The 24,109-nt window shown below is 33.1% G+C and overlaps 2 protein-coding genes and 1 long non-coding RNA gene across 11 annotated transcripts; 2 read left to right on the forward strand and 1 right to left on the reverse strand.

The window, feature by feature from the left end:
• Nucleotides 1–5,593: 5,593 nt before the first annotated feature.
• On the forward strand, nt 5,594–9,442 carry LOC103501111 (uncharacterized). Of its 8 annotated transcripts, none has more exons than XM_008464605.3 (8): nt 5,594–5,666; nt 5,875–5,936; nt 6,321–6,427; nt 6,600–6,711; nt 6,832–7,721; nt 8,196–8,307; nt 9,028–9,123; nt 9,227–9,442. In XM_008464605.3, exons 3-8 carry the CDS (start codon nt 6,369–6,371, stop codon nt 9,308–9,310), a joined length of 1,353 nt encoding a protein of 450 aa, XP_008462827.1. In that variant the 5' UTR covers nt 5,594–5,666; nt 5,875–5,936; nt 6,321–6,368; the 3' UTR covers nt 9,311–9,442. The 8 variants fall into 8 exon arrangements, with proteins under 8 accessions (XP_008462827.1, XP_008462828.1, XP_008462826.1 ...); XM_008464606.3 differs by having other exon boundaries at nt 5,603–5,666; nt 6,326–6,427; XM_008464604.3 differs by lacking the exon at nt 5,594–5,666 and having other exon boundaries at nt 5,770–5,936.
• Nucleotides 9,360–19,023, reverse strand: LOC103501134 (ABC transporter B family member 19-like). Its single transcript, XM_051079423.1, has 10 exons — nt 18,766–19,023; nt 14,399–14,453; nt 14,131–14,306; nt 13,802–14,002; nt 12,992–13,251; nt 12,490–12,803; nt 12,188–12,411; nt 11,606–11,949; nt 11,096–11,523; nt 9,360–10,978 (listed from the first exon to the last, which is right to left on the reverse strand). The coding sequence occupies exons 1-10, from the start codon at nt 19,009–19,011 to the stop codon at nt 9,513–9,515; spliced, it is 3,714 nt and encodes a 1,237-aa protein (XP_050935380.1). The 5' UTR covers nt 19,012–19,023; the 3' UTR covers nt 9,360–9,512.
• LOC127144023 (uncharacterized) lies at nt 10,733–13,508 on the forward strand. Of its 2 annotated transcripts, none has more exons than XR_007815568.1 (3): nt 10,733–10,917; nt 12,138–12,904; nt 12,980–13,508. It is a non-coding gene; the product is annotated as an uncharacterized LOC127144023 (long non-coding RNA). The 2 variants fall into 2 exon arrangements; XR_007815569.1 differs by having other exon boundaries at nt 13,004–13,508.
• Nucleotides 19,024–24,109: the final 5,086 nt, after the last annotated feature.

Consider the following 24,109-nt stretch of genomic DNA (forward strand, 5'->3'; position numbering starts at 1 on the left):
ATATATATTAAATAATGCATTATATTTGCTAAACTCTTGTTTTGGTGTAGTGGCTATGTTCCAACCTTTTAACAATTTGTTCTTAAATTACACAAAATATATTTTATTTCAAATATCATTAATTTTCTTTTCCCAAATATCAAAATAGAAAGAAAATTATTTTCTCTCCTCTCCTTGAGCCCCACTCAAGTTTTGTAAGTTGTGAAATATTTTTCCAAATTTCAATAATTTTATTCCTCTAAAAATAGTTTTTATTTCAAATATCAATAATTTTCTTTCCCCAAATATCACATTTTTTCCTAAATTGTCACAAAATATATTTTATTCCAAACATCATTAATTTTATTTCCCCAAATATCAAATATCTTTTCAAATTCCAATAATTTTATTTCTCCAAATGTCAATTTTATTGACAAATTTCAATAATGTCATAAAAGAAATATAATTTATTAATAAGAGGAAAAAAGCCTAACTAAGATAAAACCCTAACTTATTTTCTAGTAACCTTCATTTGTTATCTAACAAATATTTAGGAAAAATACAATAAAGTCGGTGATTGTTCACACGAGATGTTCAAAGAAATTTGATTCGTGGAGTTGAACTTGTGTTGATGTTGTATTTATGTTGATTTGATGCGATGTGGTTCAATCTCTAGAATTTGATCCTCTGATTCTCTCTCGGCCAAATGCTTGCGCTTGATTTGAAGAAGCGAAGCTCAAAGGAGGCCTTATCTCTTGGAGAATTCTCTCTGGACCTCCTAGAGTCAAAAATTTCCAACCTCCACAAATGAAGAGAACTCATCTATTTATAAAGTTCCATGATGGGCTTTTATAGACTTGGGCCTGATCTGGTCCATGGACCATACCCATGAGCTTAATCGCATGGATTTTAGTCTTACTTAATTTTGCGCTAAATTAAGCTTATTTTTGGACTCAATTGAATTTTAACCAAAGTAAACAATATTTAATTGAACCAAAATAATTAATTTGATCCAATTGCCATAATAAAGACATGTGACATCGTTAGAATTGTCCAATTTGTCTTTGAATTTAATTTGGGACACATGCCAATTTTTAGTTAATCCCAAATACAATTATTTTAGTAAATGACGTACCAAGATTGGTTCCAAAATTTCTTATTCAACAAATGCCCCCTTCGAGATTTATGCACGTGTATGGGTGGGTGAATCTCGAAAAGATAAATTTAAAGTCCAAATACGAGTTTTTTTTTTTTTTGCTCAATTTGACATATCCAATTAATCAAACTATGGATTTAGTATTGAGTTTGATTTAAATTTGAAATAAGGGTGGGGATATGGTCAATCCTTAATTTAAGAAAAGTTTAAGGTTTTATCCAGAATTTACTTTAATTTGAGTATAAAATTCTAGTATAAAAATTTGAGTTTGATGATGATTTGATTTTTTTTAGATAAAATTTTGGAACCATATTTTAGTTTGAGATAAGAATGGGGTTTCTACCGTACCCTAATTTGTATGAGTATGGATAAGAATTTGGAATGACCAATTTTAATATTGGAATAAAATGACCAAATTTAATTTTAAGATAAATACGAAATCTCAATCTTGGGATAAAGTTGGATTTGTGGCTCCAATTTAAACTTGAGATAAAACAAATAGAGGTAAAATCTAAATTTTAATTTTAATCTGGGCTAAAATCTAAACTTTGAAATATTCAAATATGTTTAAAAATGTAGAACTCGAGATTTTATTCCAAAAATAACATAAGATAATTGAATTTTAATTTTATTTTAAAAATTAAAATATTAAAATATGTTTGAATATTTCAAAAGTGGAATCCGAAATTTTATTCCAAAATAAAATATCATAAGATAATTGGATTTTAATTTTATTTATTATTAAAAAAAAAATTAAAACCTTTCCAAATCCTATTAGGAATTGGACTCTTATCAAGTAGAACAAAGGTATGAGAGAAAAAAAAAACTTCTCTTCTTCCTTTCTATTTTTATTTTTCTTCTTTTTTTTTAATAATAATTAAAAAAAATTTAAAACTTTCTATCTCTTTTTTTTAGGAACTAGAGTTGTCGTGCCTCTCTTTACTTCTAGACGCGTCTTCAAAAGGTAAGGATTTTTTTTTTGAAATCATTTGTAGAAGTAACTTCGTCATCAGCGATCCAACTTCTACTGGAGGACGATCGAGCTTTTGCTGTCAGATCCACCGTCCTGGTAGGAGCGATCGGGCACCTTCGTCGTTTGGAGAGGTGATACTTCCGTCAGCGATCCAACTTCTATTGGGAGACGATCGGGATTTTACCGTCAGATTCACCACCCTGGTAGGAGCGATCGGGCACCTTCGTCGTTTGAAGAGGTGATATTGTCATCAGCGATCCAACTTCTATCGGGAGACGATTGGGCTTTTGTCGTCAGATCCATCGCCCTAGTAGGAGCGATTAGGCACCTTCGTCCTTTGGAGAGGTGATACTGCCGTCAGCGATCCAACTTCTATCGGGAGACGATCGGGCTTTTGTTTTCAGATCCACCACCCTAATAGGAGTGATCGGGCACCTTCGTCATTTGGAGAAATGATACTGCCGTCAAAGAAAACGTCATCATCTTCTCATTCTCTAATGAGAAGTTTTATATGAAATTTACATGCAAATTATTTCATATATTATCAACACCTAATCAATTCATTAACTCTTTAAAGAAATTAGTGGCTTCAAATTCACAATAATCTGCCACATTTCCCATTAATTGTTAATTAATAAAGTAATTAGTCAAAGGGGGCATTTTGGTCATTTGACCAATTAAGTCAAAGTCAAACTTTAACTTTTCTTAGTTAAAAGTTAAATTTTTAACTTTTTACTAATTTTCCTGTCTCGACTAATTCTAACCTCTTGAGTATGAATCCGTATTCATTTCTCTAAAATTCAAATCATATTTGAATATAAATCCTGGTCAAAGCTCAAAGTTAAAAATCAACATGTTGACTTTTACAACTTTGACCGTTTCTAAACTTTTCAAGCTTTTAAATATGAATCTATATTCATATTTATTTAAATCATATTTAAACACAAAACTTAAAGTTATTTCTACCGACTTATATCTTATATATTTGTCAATTTCTCTCTCTTATCTTTATTCGAACAATTCGAATTACTTCAACATATTTGTTCTTAGTTGAATCCATATGAGCTAGTAGGGGAACCTAATGGACCTATAGATCATGAGGTCCAACGATTCGAGATTAACTGGCTAAACTCTTTTAGACCAAGCTTAATCAACATTCGTTAACTAAAGAGTCATTCCACTAAAGACACTTAGTTACACTCCCCTCACTATAGATATATTTCTGTCTACCTGATATAACCATGATGAGTAAGTTGATCCTTCACAGGTTGTTCGTAATCTTGGTTGGGTCAAAATACTGTTTTACCCCCGAGATTACATCTTGTTCCTTAAGACCTACTGATCCACTATTGAACAATTGGTTTAAGGTCCAACCTATAAACTTGAATCCTTCTAGGGCTAATGAGAAGGTGGAGCCCCTTGTTCAAGACTTGGATTCAGTCCTTAAGGAAACAACCTATCTACTATCCCAGAAATGGGTAGGAGTGAATTTCGTTTTGCACCCTATGTCCCTAGCTATCCACTTGGTCTTATTCCTGAAATGGGAGGCTTATTGGACCAGCGATGATGAGCTGCCTCACCTATGCAGATCTAAGAATACTACCGAATGAACAGAAGTTCATAGTTAGCACAGGATTAAGATCAAGTTACCTAGGTCATCATAAATGAAATAATCAGTTTATAGTTTACGGTGTTATAACAAAAAGTGACTATTTCGTGGTTTCAGTATTATGCAAATCATTTACATAGGATGCCCCAACTCCCATGTCTCTACATGAACGAGGATTACATTATTTGTACTAAATACGGAGCGGGCTGTATCCATAGTGTTTATCCAGAATAAGGCGCCTAACCTTATTCATACACTATAGACTATTTGGGCTATTAACTTGAACTTAATCCATGTTTATGTCTATACATAAAGTTCAAGTGTATTTGACAAACTCAGTAAAATAGCCTTGGGATCTTAATTTATTGGTTTTAAGATTATAGCACTCAATAATAAATTTTATTGAATCAAATAACAAAGTACGAGTTTTAGGACACAAATTCCAATATTAATCTCATTGACAATTCTCTCTTGGAAAAAAATATTTGTCCTACATCCAACTCCTTACTTGTAGAGCTTTCTTCAGACCAAACATTTTCTTTTTGCATTCAACTTTTGGGTAGTGGAGCCATAGTGAACTTTAACTTTTCCTTTGCAATCTTTTGTAAGAGCATCTTCTTGTCGTGGGATGTCAAACGATTAATTGTTCATCTTAACTAATTCTCATGTAAAAGTATCATCTCTTGAATCATATGACTCATAATATCCCATATAGTCGGAGCGGTCCCTATCATGTTCTCACACAAACCAACCTGAACTTCACCAACATGAACTTCATTCTTGTCTAACGTATCCATTGCAATTGGAGGATGAAGGTTTAAGTTATGAACTTGGTTGCTGCCAGATACTAAATTGTAACACATGTTTTAACTCTTTCTTACTTTGATTGCTTCTAGGCTCAAATGAGAAATATAAGGAGACCTTCAATGGATTTTCACAAAAAATATAAAACTTCAAATAATGGTCATTGCTTAACTCAAATGGAGGATCTTCATTTTCCACTTTTATCTCATATATGCATCTTATCTTTATGTTGAACTCTGTAGGGTCAACTTCTACGAGATCGTATAATTCAACCATTAAATATTTATGTGTTATTTCTTTACTAACACTAATGCCTTTTAACATGCCTCCTTCATATTTTTTTCGTTCCCTCATCCTATACACTAGCGCAACAACTAAAATTTGAACATGTGTATCATCCTTAAACCACCTTAAACTTTTTAGTTCCTGCAAAAATTGATTTGAAGTTAAAAGTTGACATATCAACTAAAACAAGTATATGACTTATTTGAGGTTGCACATATGAAGTTTGAAAGTTGCAACGCACATGCTAGATACAAAATAGGTAGGTAAAACTTTCTAAAACATGTGTAGAAGCACTCTAAGTCACATAAAACAAGTATGCAATTAATTTGAGATTGTATATTACAAGTTTAGAGTTTACAAGATGTTTGTGAGATTTAAAAGTAGTAGCTAAAAACTAAATAAAACATGCATAGTCGCTTCCTAACAAGTATATGACTAATTTGACATCGGACATTTAAAGTTTGAAAGTTTGAGATGTTTGCGAGATGCAAAAAGCAACAGCTAAAATCTCCCTAAACACATGTATAAAGCACCCTAAATCACATAAAGCACAAGTATATATATATAATTCAAAGATGATGCGAGATGTTTGCGAGATCGAAAAAAACAAAAAACTTCCCTAAAAAGTTTGAAACAACCATAAATCAACTTGGAACAATTAAAAAATATATTAAACTTATAGATTTAAGATTCAAAAGTTTCACGAAGAAAGGAGGACATAATAAAAATATATATATAAAGAAAATAAAATTACAAAAAACAAAAAATAGTTTGAAGATGTTAGAGAGAAGCTTTTTGAAGATGTTAGAGGAAGAAGATAGAAGGAGAAACAATTTTATGAACGGTTTTTTTTTTTACAGGTAATGATTTAGGTGTAAGAAAAGGAAATTTCATTAAGACAAAATCGACTTTTTCACCTTACTTTTACCGACCTACTTTTTTCAAACCTATTCCTACAAATTTTCAATTGGTCCATAATTGGCGCCCTTCTTCCTTGTATATTGTTTGATGGCTCTATAGGTGTGAGCCACTTACTCAGTTTGTGTGTTCCTACTTTTCCACCCCCAGATTGTGCAGTTGTTCGACCTTGGTGATGCTGAAGAGGAGACTTGAGAAAGAATAGTTATTGGGTATTTCTTTAATTATTTATGTTTGCTTGACCTGACCTGTTGAATTAAATTTTTGATTTTTGTTTAGGTTATTGTTTCTTTTCGGTTGGATAGCTAGCTACCTTGTTCATTGAGTCTATTTTGAAGTTCCAACTTCATGTTTATCCGAGTTAGTTAATCACGTCTTAAATGAGACTTTGGCAATTTTATTCGAGCTTCGTTATAAAAGTATTTTTTAATATTAGCCATTTTGATTGGATCAGTTGATTAAATGTCTTTTCGATAATTTTGGGTTTGTACTGTGTATTGTGATGACGTTGTGCTGCTAAATTTTTTCTAAAGTATCTTAGTTAATTATTAGATTTAGTCGGACATTACACTAATCTTGGTAATGTTCCCACCCAGTTTAGGGTTGACATCTGGAGACGGCACTGATTGTATTCCTAAGATTCAATGAATTCATCGAGTTGCCCCTTCTGCGACCAAGTTGTTCCATCAGACGAACTTCAGCGGTACCATTCTTGCCGCTTCACTTGCAATTCCAATCACTTCCTTTATTCTTTGATTATGTAAACCAAATATTTAGATCCTCATATTAAAATTTCTCACCTTTTGACTCCAAAGCTTTTGTAGATAGGGTTTACCGAACGACTGAGGAAGGTCTTTATGTTATTACCGTTGCAGGCATGCCAATGGTCACTTTGAGGACGGAGACAATGACAATAAACAACGCCAACTTGCGATGGACTTTGAGTTGGCCCAACAATTGGCTTTTTCCTCTACTTCTTATGACAATGTAAGTAAGTTGTTCCATCTTTTCAATCCCAAGGCCTTTATTCTAGTTCGATTCGTCTTTATATAAATCGTACGGACTTCAATATTAGTAATTTGGTTCTTATATGACTTTTGTTTGTAGGATGATAATAATGGGGACATGCCACAAGAGATTAAGTTTGAGGGATCTTTGAGTAGCAACAGGTTAAGTTGTGAGACCGGCACTTTGGTGATGGGGGAGTTGACTGTTACTGAAAAGATATCATGCTTGATTGGTTCACAGAATAGGGGTGCCTTTTGTAAGGTGGAAGGTGGCCTGATGTCTTTATTAAGAAATTGCTTAGAATTAGAATCTCATGACTCGACTAGTATTTTGTCAGGGTATGTTGATCATTATCAGAGTATTGAGTTTGAGGATTTTGGGTGGGGCTGTGGATGGCGGAACATTCAAATGCTCTGCTCTCATTTGCTAATGCAAAGACCAGAAACAAGAAACATTTTATTTGGTGGGTCAGGAGTTGTTCCAGATATTCCATCACTTCAGAGATGGCTTGAGATTGCTTGGGAAAGAGGATTTGATGTACATGGGGCAGAACATTTTAACTACAAAATTTATGGCAAAAAAAATTGGATTGGAACCACTGAATGTGCTGCTCTTTTGCGTTCCTTTGGGCTTCAGGCAAGGATAATTGATTTTGGTCCTAAAGAGTGTGAGGAACTTTATCTCTCAGTCCCTGGTTCAAGTAGTGGTGCACAAATGGTAAACCTAATCGATGCAAATAAGAGAAAGACAATTAAGGTTTTTGGGCCCATGGATAAGTATCTTGTCCGTAAAAATGATAGTGATCCACAAACTGGTTCTAGTGGGCATGAAAATTCCGTCTATTTTAGAATCCCTCAAAATGTCACGAAAAATAAGTCCCCTAAAAAAGCAAAGGGTCATCAAGTTCTAGTTGATTGGGTCTGGAATTACTTCTCTGATGGAAGGATATGCACAAACGGTCACCAACACGTTAATATTAGTGAAAAAACGTACGTCTTTAATTGACATTTAATCTATCTTTTTTGTCTGTTTATTCTAACATCCATTTGTAGATGTATTATGTGTTTGGCATCAGGATAATTATACGTTGTTTTGCTCGAGAGAAATCTCGGGCGGACTCTTAGGACATCATCATCTCAATGCTTTTGGTTGGGGGTCTTGTTTCCAAGTAATTTTGTAATTGTTCTATTTTAACCCATTGGAGAGTTTTTCTTTCTAGTCTTCTTTGATTTCTTTTGGTGGATTTGTCTGTACCGTCCCTTGCATTCTTTGGCTATTAATGAAATATGGCACTTTGTATGTCTTTTCGTGTAAAAAAAAGTTATAATGTGGAAGGTATGATAACCAGTTTCAATTTTCAAATGGTTCCGTTGCTTTTATCGACAAAGTTTTTAATCTTTGATACAAAAAAGAATGTGCCATCATTATCATTATCATTAACTTCATAAGGTCTTTTCAAGCAGGCCATTGTTCTTTCAGCATGATGGACATTCTAGGACTATTGTGGGGATTCAAGTTAAACAGCAGTGTAATGGAATGCAGCAATATAATCTCCTGATTTTGGACCCAGCTCATGTAGTTTTCTTCCCCTGCAATTTTAGTTGTCAGCCTTATCTTTGCAGCTGTTATGTTTTTCAGTTGCCCAATTTTGAACTGAAGAAAAAGAAGAATATTCTTTTGTTGCTTCAATATTATCAACTCGTTAATCATCATAAAGTTCCATTATTTTCAAAATACTCTTAATTGTGAATTGCTATATTTTAATTGGCATACATTTTTCTCAATTTGTCTGTGGTTCCTTCCCTACCCTTAGTAGCCGTTGGTTTGTTTTACATATGTGAGTGATCTTTGCACTTTTGGGATTTTCTTGTATTTTGTGTGTATCCTGTGGCTATTACATTACAGCAAGGAAGATCCAGCCATCTCATGACGGTGGAAACGCTTGTGCTATTTTGTGTTAATGTGATATATTGGAAGTGGATCTGTTACAGTTTGTTCATCTTGGAATTTGCTTAAATATCACAACACTTATTGACTAGATGGTTTTAGCATGTGCATGCCGTGTGTGTCTTGATGTTATTATTGTTTCTCATAGTTTTATATGGATACTTGGAAGTTCTTTACACTGGTTTTGTAAATAGAAGTTTTGGTTTCTTATGCATAAATATATTTATTAAAGAAAAGACTCTTCTTCCTCTTCCTTCTTGCAGTTGGCAATTTAAGTTGATTAATTATTGTACAAATTGTTTTCTTTTTTACATGTTGCATTCTTGTGATCTTATGCGTAATATGCAGAATACTAGAGGCCTTGAAAGGGCACTTAGAGAGAATATTGGATGGCAGCAACTAATGAAAAGAGGAATTCATACGCTAAATAAGCCACAATACCAGGTTTCTCTTTACTATAAACTTATAAGTTAAAATTTCTGGTTATTGAATAGATAAATTTCTGGTTATTGAATAGATACTGTTTACTCAATATATCTTTTTCCAGCTGTGTTATATTGATTCTGGAATTGCTGCTGGGGTTGACGTGGAATTACTCAAGACAATCGATAGCATCTTTCTGGAGCTCTAAGTGAACATATTGTAGCTTTTTGTTCTCTAAGGCACAAGTCATTGAGGTGTATTTAAACTACAAAATCTTTCATTTGTAAGAGTCCACAATCAAATCATTCACCTGATAATAGAAATCAAGTTCTTCAACAAATTAGTTATTGTTGTCTTCTATTCTATATAAGCATATTAGACTTATATTCTACCTGCAATGGTTTAAAATATTAAACATCAGCAAGACTCTGTATCCTGAAGAGTTTTGAGTACACTCCATCAGGAGCTGTCAATAGGGTGCTATGTGAACCTATCTCCACAATCTCACCTCTATCCATGACTACAATAACATCTGAGTTTGTCACTGTAGAGAGCCGATGGGCAACTGTAACCTGGGTAGTTCTGAAGCCATTATTCCCATTTATTGACTCTAAAGCACTAACTAAAGTTCTTTCGGATTCAACATCTAATGCACTTGTTGGTTCATCTAGGAGCAAAATTGTTGGCTTCTTCAGAAGAGTTCTAGCAATGGCTATTCTTTGCTTTTGTCCTCCAGACAGTTGGCAACCTTTTTCTCCAACAAGTGTATCATATCCATCAGGCAAATTACTGACAAATTCATGTACTTTAGCTTCTCTTGCCACCTTTAAAAGTTCAGTTTCAGAAACGTGCTCGATCCCATAGCAAATATTATATCTGATCGAGGAGCTAAATAGAACAGGCTCTTGTTGCACAAACCCTATGTGTGTCCTCAGTATTCTCAGATTGTATTCTTTTATATCCTTCCCATCAATAAGGATATTACCTTCTTCAGGATCATAGAATCTGAGCAGAAGTGCCAAAACGGAAGACTTGCCTGCTCCACTTGGTCCAATAAGAGCCACCCTTGATCCTGCTTTGATTTCTAAGGTAAAGTTGGTAAGAACAATGACTTCTGGCCTTGTTGGGTAGTTAAATTTTACTCTTTGAAACTCAATTCTTCCTTCAATTTTCTCTATTTTTGGATCTCTTGGTATTTCTGGCTCAATAAGAGTTTTCCGGTCAAGTGTGTGGAATGCTGGAGTTAGTACGCCAATGGCTGAGATGACAGTTGGAATTAATGTCCACAGTTCAGTGATTGAGGGTACTGTGAGGGAGAAAATTTGGTATGATCTTATGCCATCTTCGAAGGATGCTTGTCTTTTGTGAACCAAAATTGTTGTGTACCACAAAGCAATTGCATGGGCAATGTTCCATAAGCAAAGTGCGATGCCATTAATAATTCCATACTTGATACTTTCTCTCTTACTTTTTCTCTTTGGTTCTTCTAATGACATTCTCGCTCTCTTCATTATTTCTTCTTCTTGGCAAAAAGAAGCAATAGTTCTTATGTTGGTTGCTGATTCGGAGACTAGTGAAACTAGTTCGTGATGAGCAACAGCAGAATCTCTTGAAAATCCTTTGGCAGACTTGGCTTGTATTAGGCCACCAATGAAGTGGAAAGGCATAACAGCCCAAGCAACGAGAGCCATTCTCCAATTCACAATCAAGCTGACGGTGGTGGCAATTAGAATGGAGGAGATGCACTGTACAATGACAGACATTCGATCAGCTATTATGGTTTTTATCATGGAGGTGGTGTTCATTATTTGTGATGTAAGTGAACCAGCATTGTTTTCAGGTCTGTCAAACCATGCTACTTCATTGCGTAGTACAACTGAAATAATCCATCGAAAGAACTGAATTAGTCTAGTTAACATTAGAAGCTACTTTGGCTCCATATCATGCTCTTAAAATTTTTATATAAACAAAGAAAAGTGTTCTTAAATTATACCTGAATAGAGAGCTTCTCTGAGGTTTTTCATTGACTTTTCTCCCACTATTCCGAAGAAATAGTGTTGTATGGTGTGCATGAAAAATGATAATAATCCCACCATAGAGAAGATGAGGGAGTATAATCCAACACGGTGCTTTGCATTTGTGTGGTAGTAGGCTACCCCTATTGTTATGATAAAAAATCCAAAGATGGGTTTCGAGATGCCAGACACAGCTGCTGCAAAAGATCCAAAAATAGTCTTCATTATCTCTATATTACTCAAGCCAAACCAAATTCTGAAGAATATTTCTTTTGATCCCTCTTTCTCTTCTGCTCTCAAAGAATCTATTTTAGAATTTTTGGGCTCAAGTTTCTCGTCCTTATCAAGGTCGCAAGATGAAGCTTCTTGATGGGCACTTCCTTGTTCTGACAATGAGTTTGAATTGCTGTCCATCAACAAAAAATTCATACCCATTGGTCATGTTTTTGTTTGAAGAAAATGTGGTTTATTTAGTATGAAGAACAAACCTTGAATCTTTAATTGGTCTGATATCATGCATGCTGAATAAGTTGCCATAGAATATACTTTTTTCTAGCAAGCTTTGGTGTGTTCCTGTTTCTAAAACTCTTCCATTTTCTATGATGGCAATCACATCTGCACCAATAATAGTTGACATTCTGTGGGCAATCATGATGACTGTCCTCCCAACTATAGCCTTTTTTAGAGCGTCTTGAACCAGCCTCTCAGATTCTGAATCTAAAGCACTTGTGGCTTCATCCAGTAAGAGAATTCGTGGATTCTTGAGAATGGCTCTTGCTATTGCTATTCTTTGCTTTTGACCTCCTGACAATTGGGTTCCCCCTTGTCCAACCTGAAATTTCCACCCCCGCACTTTTTATTTTTTAAAATTAGACATCACTTACACGTTGATAATGATTTTGTTTAGTTTTGTTTTGTTTCTTGTACAAACTTAAGATAAATACGTGTTTCAGTCTTCTATGGTAGAATCCCTAGTCACCTTGAATTATTAAAATCAGGTGAAATTTTGAATTCTGGCAGGAAATGATATTGACAGTTAAGGAAAATTGTTTTGGCTCTCCTAGCTTTACCTCTGTTAAGTACTGGTTTGGAAGGTTAGATATAAAAGAGTGTGCATTTGCCATTACTGCTGCATTTTCTATTTGTTGATCATTTGCATCTCGTTTTCCCATTTTGATATTATCCTTGATGGTTCCAGCAAAGAGTGCAGGTTCTTGGGAAACTATTCCAATGTTTTCCCTGAGAAATTTCAGATTCAGATCCTTGATGTTCTGATGATCTATGAAAATATCTCCTGAAGAAAAATTGTTTTAAGATTGACATGACTATGAAAAATAAGAGAGAAAAAGGCAAAGGGCTGATGGTGGCATACCCTGAAGAGGGTCATAGAATCTAGTGATAAGGGAGATGACTGTACTCTTTCCACACCCGCTGCTACCAACTAAGGCAATAGACTGCCCTGCAGGAATGGACAAAGTGAAGTCTTCAAGGACGAGTTTATGAGGACGAGAGGGGTAAGCAAAATGGACTTTTTGAATATTAATGTGGCCTTCAATATCCTCCAACGTCTTCTCGTTTGAACCATTGATTGCCGAGGGCTTCCTTTGAATCACTTGGAAAACTTCCTTCCCTGCAGCCTTTGCCTGGTTGAATATTTGCATGTCTGGTGCAGCGTAAGTCAGCGAGCTGCAACTCACCAAAAAAGAAAAAAGGAGAGATTTCTCATTTTAACATTCTTAGGACTCAATTGTGTCAATTGTACAACCGATATTATAGATCATGTTCAAGTAAGATTGTTCTCATTTTAACATTCTACAACTTTGGTTCATTTTGGATTACACATTTTTGATATGCTGATATAGTTTTTTACTTACATTGCTCCAAAGAGAATGCTCATAACAGCAGCTATGATGTCCCCTCCACTGGCTCTTCCTGCAGTTACAACAACGGCTCCAATCCATACAATGAGACTCCAACAACAGAAAGTCACGGTTTGAAACATTCCTATGCCCACTCCCTTAACCAATGCTTCTTGCTTGCTCATCACAATCATTTTCTCGCATTGTTCTGCAAATGCCTTTATGCTGCTTCTCTCTCCCACAAATGCATACACTGCTCTGATTTGAGATATTGACTGTCCCATACATATTAGTTAACATTTTTGTTCTATACATATCAAAAAGCAACTTAGTTTACAAACAGGTTCTTCAGATTGACTACAATGAGTTTTGGCTGTGCCTACGTAGTTTCTGAACTATAGGTATGTCTTTATATTCTGAATTTGCAGTTGTGATTATTTATAGTTCTGAAGTACTAATAATATCACGTATAGAAATTGATATATTGCCTGAAAAGACGGGCTTATTGCATTTGCATGATTTTTTATTTTTATTGCCACTTTTCATATGTTACCATATATTATAAAATCAATCGATTAGTGTTTTGGGACAATGAGTGAAATTCTAAGTTAAGGGAGAGAGAAGCAGCATAAAGGTAGTAGGACTCACAAGCTCTTTGGGCCAAATAAGTAGCGTTCACAACTCTACTCTCAGTAGCGTTCACAACTCTACTCTCTTAGCTTTGACTCGTTGAGTCAAATACCCTTATTAAAGATAAAAAACTAAATAGAACTATTGAAGTTTTTACTATTTTTCCATATATACTGATTGAGTGGGGATGTTTACCTGTTGGATCAAGGAAGTAGCTTCAGATTGATAACCAATTTTGATAGAGGAAAGGAGAGTCATCCTCTTAGCATAAGCAGCCCCAATTGCCATAACCAATGGAGCTACCAAGAGAGTGAGCAATGACACTTCCCAACAGCTTATGATAGCAATCACAACCCCACTTATGAAAGTCGCCACGCTTGCTAAAAAATGCCCCAACTGCATCCATGCAATATTAGAGAAGAAAGAGAAACTATTTCTTTTTCATCTTGTGCATTCTCTAATATCATATTAATCGTTATTAAATCCAAAAATTTAAGTAGATGGATCTTGATAACCGGCTTTACCTTCTCTCCAATGGCATCTTGTATAATGGTCATGTGGGCACTGATTCCGGTGATTATTTTGGCAGTGGTGAGATCTGTGTCAAAAGCACCAATTTCTTGACTAAGCACTGATTGCAAGAATGCAAGTCTTAGACGAGCAGCTTGTCTCTCACTTGTGTACATCCAACACCCAATTTCTATTAATACAAAAGAGAAATATAAGCATATATACTATACAGTTTCATATGTAAGTAATATTATTCAAAAGTTTGAGGAAGGGAGATTTTACCAAGTATTCCTGCTGGGAAAGTGGCTATGGCCATGTACCATACAAATGGAATCACCTGCCAAAAATTGTAAAACTAAATAAATCCTTATTTAGTACTCACAATTAGAAATGACCAAGATTTGAATTTTTCTTTTGGTACCAATCAAGAGAAGGCTGGGTTTTGATTGAACAACTTACTCAAAAAAGGTCTTGAAGTATCATTTGAACAAATAAAATTCTCTTTGATTGGAGCTCAAAAACAAACTTTAAATAGATATATGCTTTTTTAGAAAACGCGAGTGTTCGGACAAGATTTACAAATGATAGAAAAAAGGTCTATCGAGAAGAGTTGGAAAGATGAAAGAAAGAAGAGAAAAATAATGTCGTCATGAACGCTTTTCTATAAAACTATGATATACATTCAATTGAGAATAAATTTTGGGTTACTTGCGTGGTAAAACGAGTAATTCGGTTGAATAACACTCTTGAGGATAATAATTAAATGTATAACAATATTTATAGAGAAATGTAAATGTAATGAAATCTGTCTGTGATAGACTCTATTGTTTATAGGCTCCTACCTATTATTGATAGATTTTGAGAATAAAATCTAAATCTCCCATATCTAATAATCCTTTTCATTGTAATATTTTTTGAATATCTTTGACTTGATTGTTATTGTTAGTGGTATATAATTAAGCTTTTGAGTGAATTAATGATTTAATATGGTATCAAAGCAAGTGGTTCAGGAAGGTTTTGTGTTCAAGTCACTCGTCGTTTTCTCCCTAGCTTAAGCTTTTAGGTGAATTGATGATTTAATAATTATATTTGCTACTTTCTTAGTCTTTTTTAAAATACCTTTTTGGTCCCTATGTTTTCGGCCATAGTTGCATTTAGTCTGTGTTTTTAAAATAATCTTTTTGGTCTATAAGTTTTAAGAAATAGGTTTAAAAAGTCTTTTTGTTAGTTTTTCCTATTTTGGGAAAAATACTTATTTAGTCATCGAGTTTTCATCGTTAGATGTGCTTCGTCTTGAGTTTTAAAAATGGACTTTTTTAGACCACATGTTTTGAAGAAAAGGTTTATTAGGTCTATCAACACTAACGGTTTGTTAAGTGCAAACTCGACTTTGCCTATTCTAGTATTACATATGCAAGTTGAGATTGAAGGAGAAGTTGAGTCGGTTTATGGGTTGGAGGATCTTTTAAATAATCCATATAATTTTGATGGGTTGGAGGTAGAGGAACCTCTAGAATTTAAGGATGGAGATTGATATGAACCATATACAATTTTGTGTTGGTATGAAAATTAGCCCCCTAAAATCTTAAAAGATGTTATAAAAGATTATGGACTTGGGCAGTTCTACAACTTTAAACTAAAAAAGATTGACCAGAAAAGGGTCACGGTAATATGTTCTTATGGGTGTAAATGGAGATTACATGTAAGCGTTGTGGATACAAATAATACATTCCAAATTAAGTCGTTAATTGATGAACACACATGTCTTAGGGTGTTTTATAATAGAAATATGAGCTCATCTTGGTTTGTCAAGACTTATATGGATTGTATTAGAAACCAACTTGATTGGAGTTTGAATCAATTCATTGAAGAGTGAAAAACAATTACTCCTACTTCGTGTTATACAAAGTATCTATTACATAAAAAAAGCAACTCGAGGAATACCTTGTGTTCATGCTATACAAAGTATCTATTACATTAAAAAAAATTCCCTAGGGAGTTTGTATACGAGTCTTAACGTAAGAAGACATTAATGAACATTTACTTCTACTTTATTAAACCAGTCAATGGTCCACCATTGTGGCCAAAGCCACATTGGAACCTTTGCTACCACCTAAATTTCAAAGGCCTCCCGATATACCAAAAAAAAAAAAAAAAAAAAAAAAAAACTGTTTTTTACTTCTTTTGATTCTATATCTTCGGCCTAAAATTTAGTTTAATACTTCACTTCTTTATTTCTCTTTTCTAAATTAAAATAGACCCATTGCCCTTTTCTTCTCTTCTCTTGTCGGTGAAACATTGCAATTTGAGGATTGATAAAAAAAAAAAAAAAAAAAAAAGAAAAGATCTAGATTAGTTTTTGCCCTTTAATTGACGTGATATTGTATAAACAATTTTGCTCAAATGACAAAAACTTTTTTTTTAAGAAAATCGTTTAACCAAATCTAATAGCCAAATCTAAATATCATATAAAAAAAATATTTAAAAAAATATTTAGATATAAAAAATATTTAAAAAATCGTTTAGATTTAGCTATAAAATGTAAACGTGTATCAAATCTAAACATGTAAAAGAATACTGAATAAAAAAATAGTTTAGATTTGGCTATCCAGTGAACGATCGTGTAACTAATCTAAACGATTAAATCTAAATGCTTAAATCCAAACAATTGTCTATCAAATAATAACAAAATCTAAACAATCGTGTATCAAATATATTATGTGTTGTTGACGAGATATTTTTGGCATCTTTTATCATGGGTTTGTGGGATTTTTTCGTTTTCGAAATTGTTATTTCGACGTTTTATTATATTTTTTTAAAAGATCATTTATTTTTATTATTTATTACTATTTAATTAATTTCCATATCACCACTCAGATAATAAAAAAAATTCTGTTAATCTTGACAAAGGAACAACTAATAAAGGGATTTTTTTATTTTTTATTTTTCGCTTAGGGTTCAAAAAGGTTATTTTAATAACAATGGACTTATTCAAGTAGAAAACATAAAGAAAAAAAAAAGAAGATATTTCTTCCCTTTTTTAAAACTTTTATTTTGATTGTGAAGTGATCTAGCAGGAAAGAGAGAAAAGATTTTAGCAAAGGAACGAAGCATGAATTTAGATTGTTTGACCACATAAATTTGAATAACTCAACTCTTAGTGTATCACAACATGTGTACCTTTCTCTATGGATAACCTATATTATTATTTAGGTGAAGTCTATTATAAGATATTGGTTACACGTACTTGATTATAATAAAACAACCACTAAATTTTGTTTTCAAACTGTTTTGAGTTCAAAAGCTTGTGTGGTTGAGATTTTAATCAAAAGTTTATGTCTTATATATATATATAAAGATAGACTATACCCATGTTGACTTTTATCATTCTACATTTAAATTTTATTATACCCGTCAATTATTTTACATTATGTTATATATATATTATACTTGGTTCTTATATTTGGAATTAAACAAAAAGAAAAATATATTTTTAATCTTTAGATTTCGATCGTATGTGCGTTTGGTTCTTGAGTTTTAAAAACAAACATTTTTAGTCTTTAGGTCTTGAGTTTTAAAAACAAACATTTTTAGTCTTTAGGTTTATTGGTTTATAAGGATAGACTTATTTGTTCATTGAGCTTCCAAATTGTACTATTTTAAAATTTGTTTTAAATAGGTTTAAGAGGTCCCTCAAATAACTTTATACTTTTATTTCAAATAATCATATAATATTTTAAATTAGAATAATAACTTCTTAAAATCATATCCTCTCTAAAACTATCTTTTAAAATTTTAAATATCATATAATTATTTTTAAAAAAAATAAAAATAAAATACTTTAGAACCTTAAAAATATATTTTTTAAAATTTGGAACTAAAATGGTACATTTTTAAAACTCGAGGACCAAATAAGTTTATTGTTATAAGCTTGGGGATTAAAATGGTTCATTTTTGAAATTGAGGGACCAAAACCACATATTTATCAAAACTTGAGGACTAAAATGATAGTTTTCCCAAAAAAAAAACTTTGTATTCATCACCGAAGGATTTCTAACATTGATAGCCAAATTTATGGTTGGTAGACTCTATCACTAATAAACTTCTATAATCAATAGCAAAATTTATTAGTAATAAACTTCAATGAGTATTTAAATTTTGCTACATCTGCAATTGTTTAGCATTACATTATACGGATTAATTTCTCTATATCTAAAAAAGGAAAAGAAAAGAAAAAAGCTTTTGAATTTTGAAATTTAGTATAGTTACTATTAATTATTGGCCACCTAGGTACCAAAAATATATTACTAGTTTTCATTAATGGTCCCTTGTGGCATTTGATAGCTGGAAGTCGGTCCCTATGTGAGAGTGAAGTTTTTGTTATATTTGTACCTAAAAAGCATTTCATGAAGAAACCAAATTCACTCATCCATTCAAGACAACTTCATAACAATTAACTAAGTCATTATTTCAAGCAAAAAAATTTGCATTCGTTAATTTAGTTAAAATTACAACACTTATATAATAAGTTCCAAAACTATATGTTATGAAAAATACAATATCATTAAGTAAAAACAATAATAATAATAATAATAATAATAATAATAATAATAATAAAGTAGCCACAAATAGAATTAATAAATATATACCTCATAGAGTGCATCAACCATTGCATCAATATCACCAATATTATTTCCAAATGCATCAAGTGCTTTCCCAAGCAAAAGATACCCAATGGGCTGAGCCATGCCATGAATGGCAGAACCAAAAGTCCCTAAACCCATTAAAACCCAATCAAAAGCATCAGCATAAACAAGCAGCTTGTGAAATGGGAAAGGGCCATCAATGGAGGAGGAGCCAAGATGATATTCTTGGCTTTTCTCTTCATGAATCATCTTTTTTTAATTTGCATGCAAAACCAAAGTCCAACATTATATTTATATATGTACAGATCCATAATAGCTGAAGTGAATCAAAAGAATCTTCTTGGGATATGCTGTTTCCTAATGAAATATTATATTATAGGACGAGTAGAATGTGTACTGAATTTAAGTGGCCTTTCTTCTTGATTTTATCTACATGTTGTTTTGTGATTATATAAGGTGCTTAGTTTTAAATGTGGAAAAAAGTAGATGAATATAATTCTGAAGGGTTTAGTTGCTAAATATTATACTTTGGTCTATATACTTTGGACTTAATTTTTATCGAAATAATAATATATGTTAGGCACAGTATAGATATTTTTTTCAAAATTTATAAAAGGTTAATCTATGTTTATATAAAGGAGGCAGTATATAGAGAATCTTCTGCCACCTTTTTAGTAAATGACTAATAGCATCTAATTGATCCACGCATAGAAAGGGTGTTGGAACACCTTGAAGGAATATTGCCCAAGAACAAGTACTTTCTCGCCTAGTGTATTGGTATCTCGAATGAACAGAACACCATCTCTAATTAGCTCGTCTAATGGTCAAGTCGCTTTGTCAAAATGCCTATTGCAAAACAGAAACAAGTTAGAATAAAAAGCTATGCAACCAGATTTGTATCGTCTCGAACATAAAACAGTTGTGTTTCATCAATCAGAATTGCACCAAAAATTGATCGGAATACCAATACTCAACTAGACACTCTTATGCTCGATGTAGTGAAACAAAGAAATTTTGGTCGAGAGAGGGATAACAGGCGTGGAGAGACGGGAGAGAATTTGTGAGGAATGCTTTGTATTCTGTTTTCTTGAGAGAAGAATTAGGCCTATATATTTAGTGAGCGGGAGAGAGGCTCCAATGACCATAAAATTAATGACAAAAGAAACCGCTGATTAATAATTTTTTCATTCAATTTGAAACAGTCTAAGACTCGATTTTGAAAGTATATTATATTATTATTTTATTCCTTGCCTTGCCCGCCCAACGAACGGTGGCGATGCTTGCGTGTGGAAATATCGGCAAACCTACTTTTGCCTATCTCCTCGCCCCTTCCAAAACTTGGGTGCCCCTTGGGACCCAAACCATAGATGAAAATATGGGTACTTAAAGGGACTTCCACATTGCTAATTGCTAAGGGAATGCTATTTTGGAATAAAATATTAATATTTATTTTCCTTACTAAAATTTTTCATGGAACAATCTCCCACTTGAAAATTTTTAAAAACACTTTTATCGAGCAATATCTACATCTATGTAATGTTGTGCTTAAGTGAAGGTGTCTGATGACTTGAACCTTCACCTAATAACAATGCTTTAGAATATTGTAAAGTAACTCATGGTTTTGGACTCTACCTCTAAGAAGATTGCACACACAACATTATTCAAGTGAAGTTCTAAATTATCTGTGCTTTAGGGCTTTACACGTATATCTCAGTTTTAGTGGACACTCTAGAGAATTTGCCTAGAATTCCATAGGAAGCGGCCCTCACTTCCACATCTACAAAGGTGAATGATCTATTAAGAGTACTTCTCTAGCAAGGTACCCTACTTGATATCAAGTATAGAATTCATTAAGAACTAAGTTCAGTCTTTTCATATGCTTTAGGACATCATGCTAATCACTCAACCATAAGAATGAAACTCTTAAGTATTTTAGCATGATTCTCTTCATATCACTTGTGATCAATTATTACCCATTGAACTTGTTTCTTGGGATTTCCAGTCTTTCAAGTTGGGTTTACCTCACAAGTAATTCAGTTTTCTATAGGCTTTAGTCTCGTTCTTTCTGGAATTTTAAAAACCTTCTCTCTAGCTAGTCCTTTCATCAAAGGATCAACCAAATTGTCATTAGACTGTACAAAATCCACTTTCGTCAAGGGTGTACAGGCTCATTTGCTTTCAAAGTAGTTGTACTTCTTTAGGATCTTCTCTATGCAATGAGATTAATCTAAAGAAATTCCATTTTCAGTTCTAGTAATTTTGATGTCTAGGATTACATTAGCTTCTCCTAAGTCTTTCATGTCAAAATTTGCATTCAGCATTGATTTTACATCATTTATGACGTGCAAGTTAGATCTAAAGATTAGTATGTTATCTACATATATATAAACATATGATAGTGCATAACCTATCTTCAGTCTTATAGTAGATATATTTTTCACTCTCATTTACTTTGAATCCTTTGGACATGATTAGATTGTCAAACTTTTCATACTATTGCTTAGGAGCTTGTTTTAGGTCATACAGGGATTTATTTAATTTACAAACTTTAGATTCTTGATCATGAACTATGAAACCTTCAGGTTGTTCCATATTGATCTCTTCTTCTAAATCACCATTTAGGAAGATAGTTTTAATATCCATATGATGTATTAAGAGATTGTTTAGGGCATCTATAGAAATCAACACTCTAATTGAGGTGATTCTAGTAACTAGGGAGAAAGTGTCGAAGAAATCTATGTTTTTTCTCTATCTAAAACCTTTTGCTACTAGTCTAGTCTTATACTTATCTACTCATCCATCAGGTTTGAGTTTCTTCCTCAAAACCCATTTACAGCCTATTGCTTTGCAGCCAGGGGTAGGTCAACTAGGTATCAAGTTGTATTAGATTCAAAAGAGTACATTTCATTATTAATAGCTTCTTGCCATAAGTTGACATCTATTGAGGATAACGCTTTTGTTAGATCTTTCGGATCTTCTACATTATACAGTTCAAAGTCTTCTCCAAAGTCTTTTATGATTCTCGCTCTCTTGCTTCTTCTAGGTTCAAGATCTAATTCCTTATCTTAGGTTTGGATTCTAACTGAAGGTAGACTGCTTGAACTTGAGCTCCCACTATTTTGACTATTTTAGTCCCACTATTTCTATATTAAAAGGGAAATCTATCTTCGAGTCTACATCGCTTGATTTTATGACTACCTTATTTTCTAAGTCATAGAACCTAGCTTTACTATTTTTAGTGTATCCTATAAAGACACATTCATAGGCTTTATTAACTAGTTTTCTTCTTTTAAGATCAGGTATTCTAGCATAGACTAAACAACCCCAAGTTTTGAGATAAAATAGGTTTGGTGTTTTATTCTTAAGGACTTCGTATGGTGAAGTTTTATTGTTTGATTTAGGAATCATATTAAGGACATAATTAACAGTCTTTATTATTTCACCCCACTAAGACGGTGGTGCTCCTGAATCAAGCAAGATAGCAACTACTAACTCAGTTAAAGTTCTATTCTTCCTTTTTCAGCTTTTCCATTCATTTCAAGAGAATGAGGTGCAGTTTTTTCATGTGTTATTCCTTTTGAGTTATAAAACTGTTTAAATACAACTGAATCATATTCAGTTTCTCTATCACTACAAAGTCTCTTAATTCTTTTATTAAACTAGTCCTCTATTTCAGTTACAAACACCTTAAACATGTCAAATACATCATTTTTATTTTTAAGCAGATAAATAAAAGTAAAGTCGGAACAGTCATCTATAAGCTTATAAAATACCTTTTACTATTCTTAGTTAAACATACCATCAAATTCACATAAATCAAAATGAATTAATTCTAGAGGTCCAATTACCTTAGCTACAAATTTATGCGAAGTTTTAGTTATCTTAGCTTGACTACAACATGCTCATTTTTCAAATTCATGCAAAGATAATTTAGGAATAAGACTTAACCTACTCATGTTGTTAATTAGTCTTTTATTAACCTGACAAAGTCTAGCATGCCAAATATTAAAAGTAGACGACATGTAATTAAGCAAAAGACATTTTCTTATTCATTTCCAAATTTAAGTTATGCATGTCATCAGTTACATAACTCTTTCCCACAAATACATCATTTTTTGTCCTATTGTTTGAGTGAAGCTCGCTTTGTTGAGGAGATATCTTGAGACCATGTTCTTCCGAATTTCAGGAGTTTGTAGAACTTCTTTTAGGACAAGCGTCTTGCCAGATATGAATTTTAGTTCTACTTCTCCAATGACAGCCACCTTATTTATGTGATGATCTTCCATAAGGATATTCTTATCCTTAGTTTCATTATATTTTCTAAATAAACTAAGGTCATGAAAGATATGGCGTGATGCACCATTGTCTAGCCACCAACCTTCAGACCCCCCAATCACACTTACTTCTGTGATAATAGTTATTAAATCTTCTTCTACCAGGTTCGCCTACGCATCAGGATAATTCTCGTTTCTACAGTTTTTAGCTAAATGCATAGGTTTATTACAGTTACAATAAATAATTTGTACCATACTTCTGGACTAGGGTTTCTGAGAGTTCTTTTGTTTGTTAGAATCTCTCTTCATTTTGTTTCCTTACGGCTTTAGAAGGATAGTGGATTACTTTCTAGGAACGACATTCACCTCTTCCTTTAGGTCATGTTTTCTCACCTCCTCTTCAATCCTTAGTCACATAATTAGACTCTCCAACGAGAACTCTTTCGTCTTGTGCCTTATAGTGTTATTAAAATCCTTCCACATTAAAGGTAGCTTATTCAATAATAATAACAACTTGAAATTGTTTATCGAGTGGCATACCTTTGCTTATTATTCATGTGAAATTTTTCGTATTTCGTGTGATTGAGTCTCCATAGATCTGTCGTCGTTCACTTGATACCGCAAGTATCTGCTTACCGCGTACTTTATGGATCTAGCTTCCTCAGTATCATTATTTCTTTTGTAACGAGTCCCAGACCTCTTTTGCGATTGACATAGTGCTGTAATAGTCATACAACTCATCAATAACTCCATTTAAGATTAAGTTCTTACAAATGAAGTCTCTCTGTCCATGCGATAAGACTATAAATCTGCTCCTCCGTTGGATTCGATTCTGAGACCTTTGGTTTTTCAGTGGTGTAGGTGGCAACAACTTTCTGCAATATAAGAAAGAATAACATCTTTTGCTTCCAATGCTTAAAGTGTGCTCCTTCAAAGAAAAATGGACGGTTGAGATCGAAAGACATTAAATTGCTCTAGAATGGTCTGTAGCAGAAAGAATCATCTTAAAATTGTTGGAACGCCGTGAAGGAATATCTCTTAGACAGAATGCCTAGATAGAACGAGTGCTTTTT

The sequence above is a fragment of the Cucumis melo genome, chromosome 11, assembly GCF_025177605.1.
Source record: "Cucumis melo cultivar AY chromosome 11, USDA_Cmelo_AY_1.0, whole genome shotgun sequence".
NCBI classification, from domain to species: domain Eukaryota; kingdom Viridiplantae; phylum Streptophyta; class Magnoliopsida; order Cucurbitales; family Cucurbitaceae; genus Cucumis; species Cucumis melo.

Bases quoted from the DNA above. Each gene is read 5' to 3' on its own strand.
- LOC103501111 (XM_008464605.3), top strand. From the start codon at position 6,369: ATGAATTCATCGAGTTGCCCCTTCTGCGACCAAGTTGTTCCATCAGAC. The intron at 6,712-6,831 runs GTAAGTAAGTTG...TTTTGTTTGTAG, and splicing joins CCTCTACTTCTTATGACAAT to GATGATAATAATGGGGACAT. The intron at 7,722-8,195 runs GTACGTCTTTAA...CTTTTCAAGCAG, and splicing joins GTTAATATTAGTGAAAAAAC to GCCATTGTTCTTTCAGCATG.
- LOC103501134 (XM_051079423.1), bottom strand. From the start codon at position 19,011: ATGATTCATGAAGAGAAAAGCCAAGAATATCATCTTGGCTCCTCCTCC. The intron at 13,252-13,801 runs GTAAACATCCCC...TGTATGGGACAG, and splicing joins CTACTTCCTTGATCCAACAG to TCAATATCTCAAATCAGAGC. The intron at 11,950-12,187 runs GTAAAGCTAGGA...TGGAAATTTCAG, and splicing joins CAAACCAGTACTTAACAGAG to GTTGGACAAGGGGGAACCCA.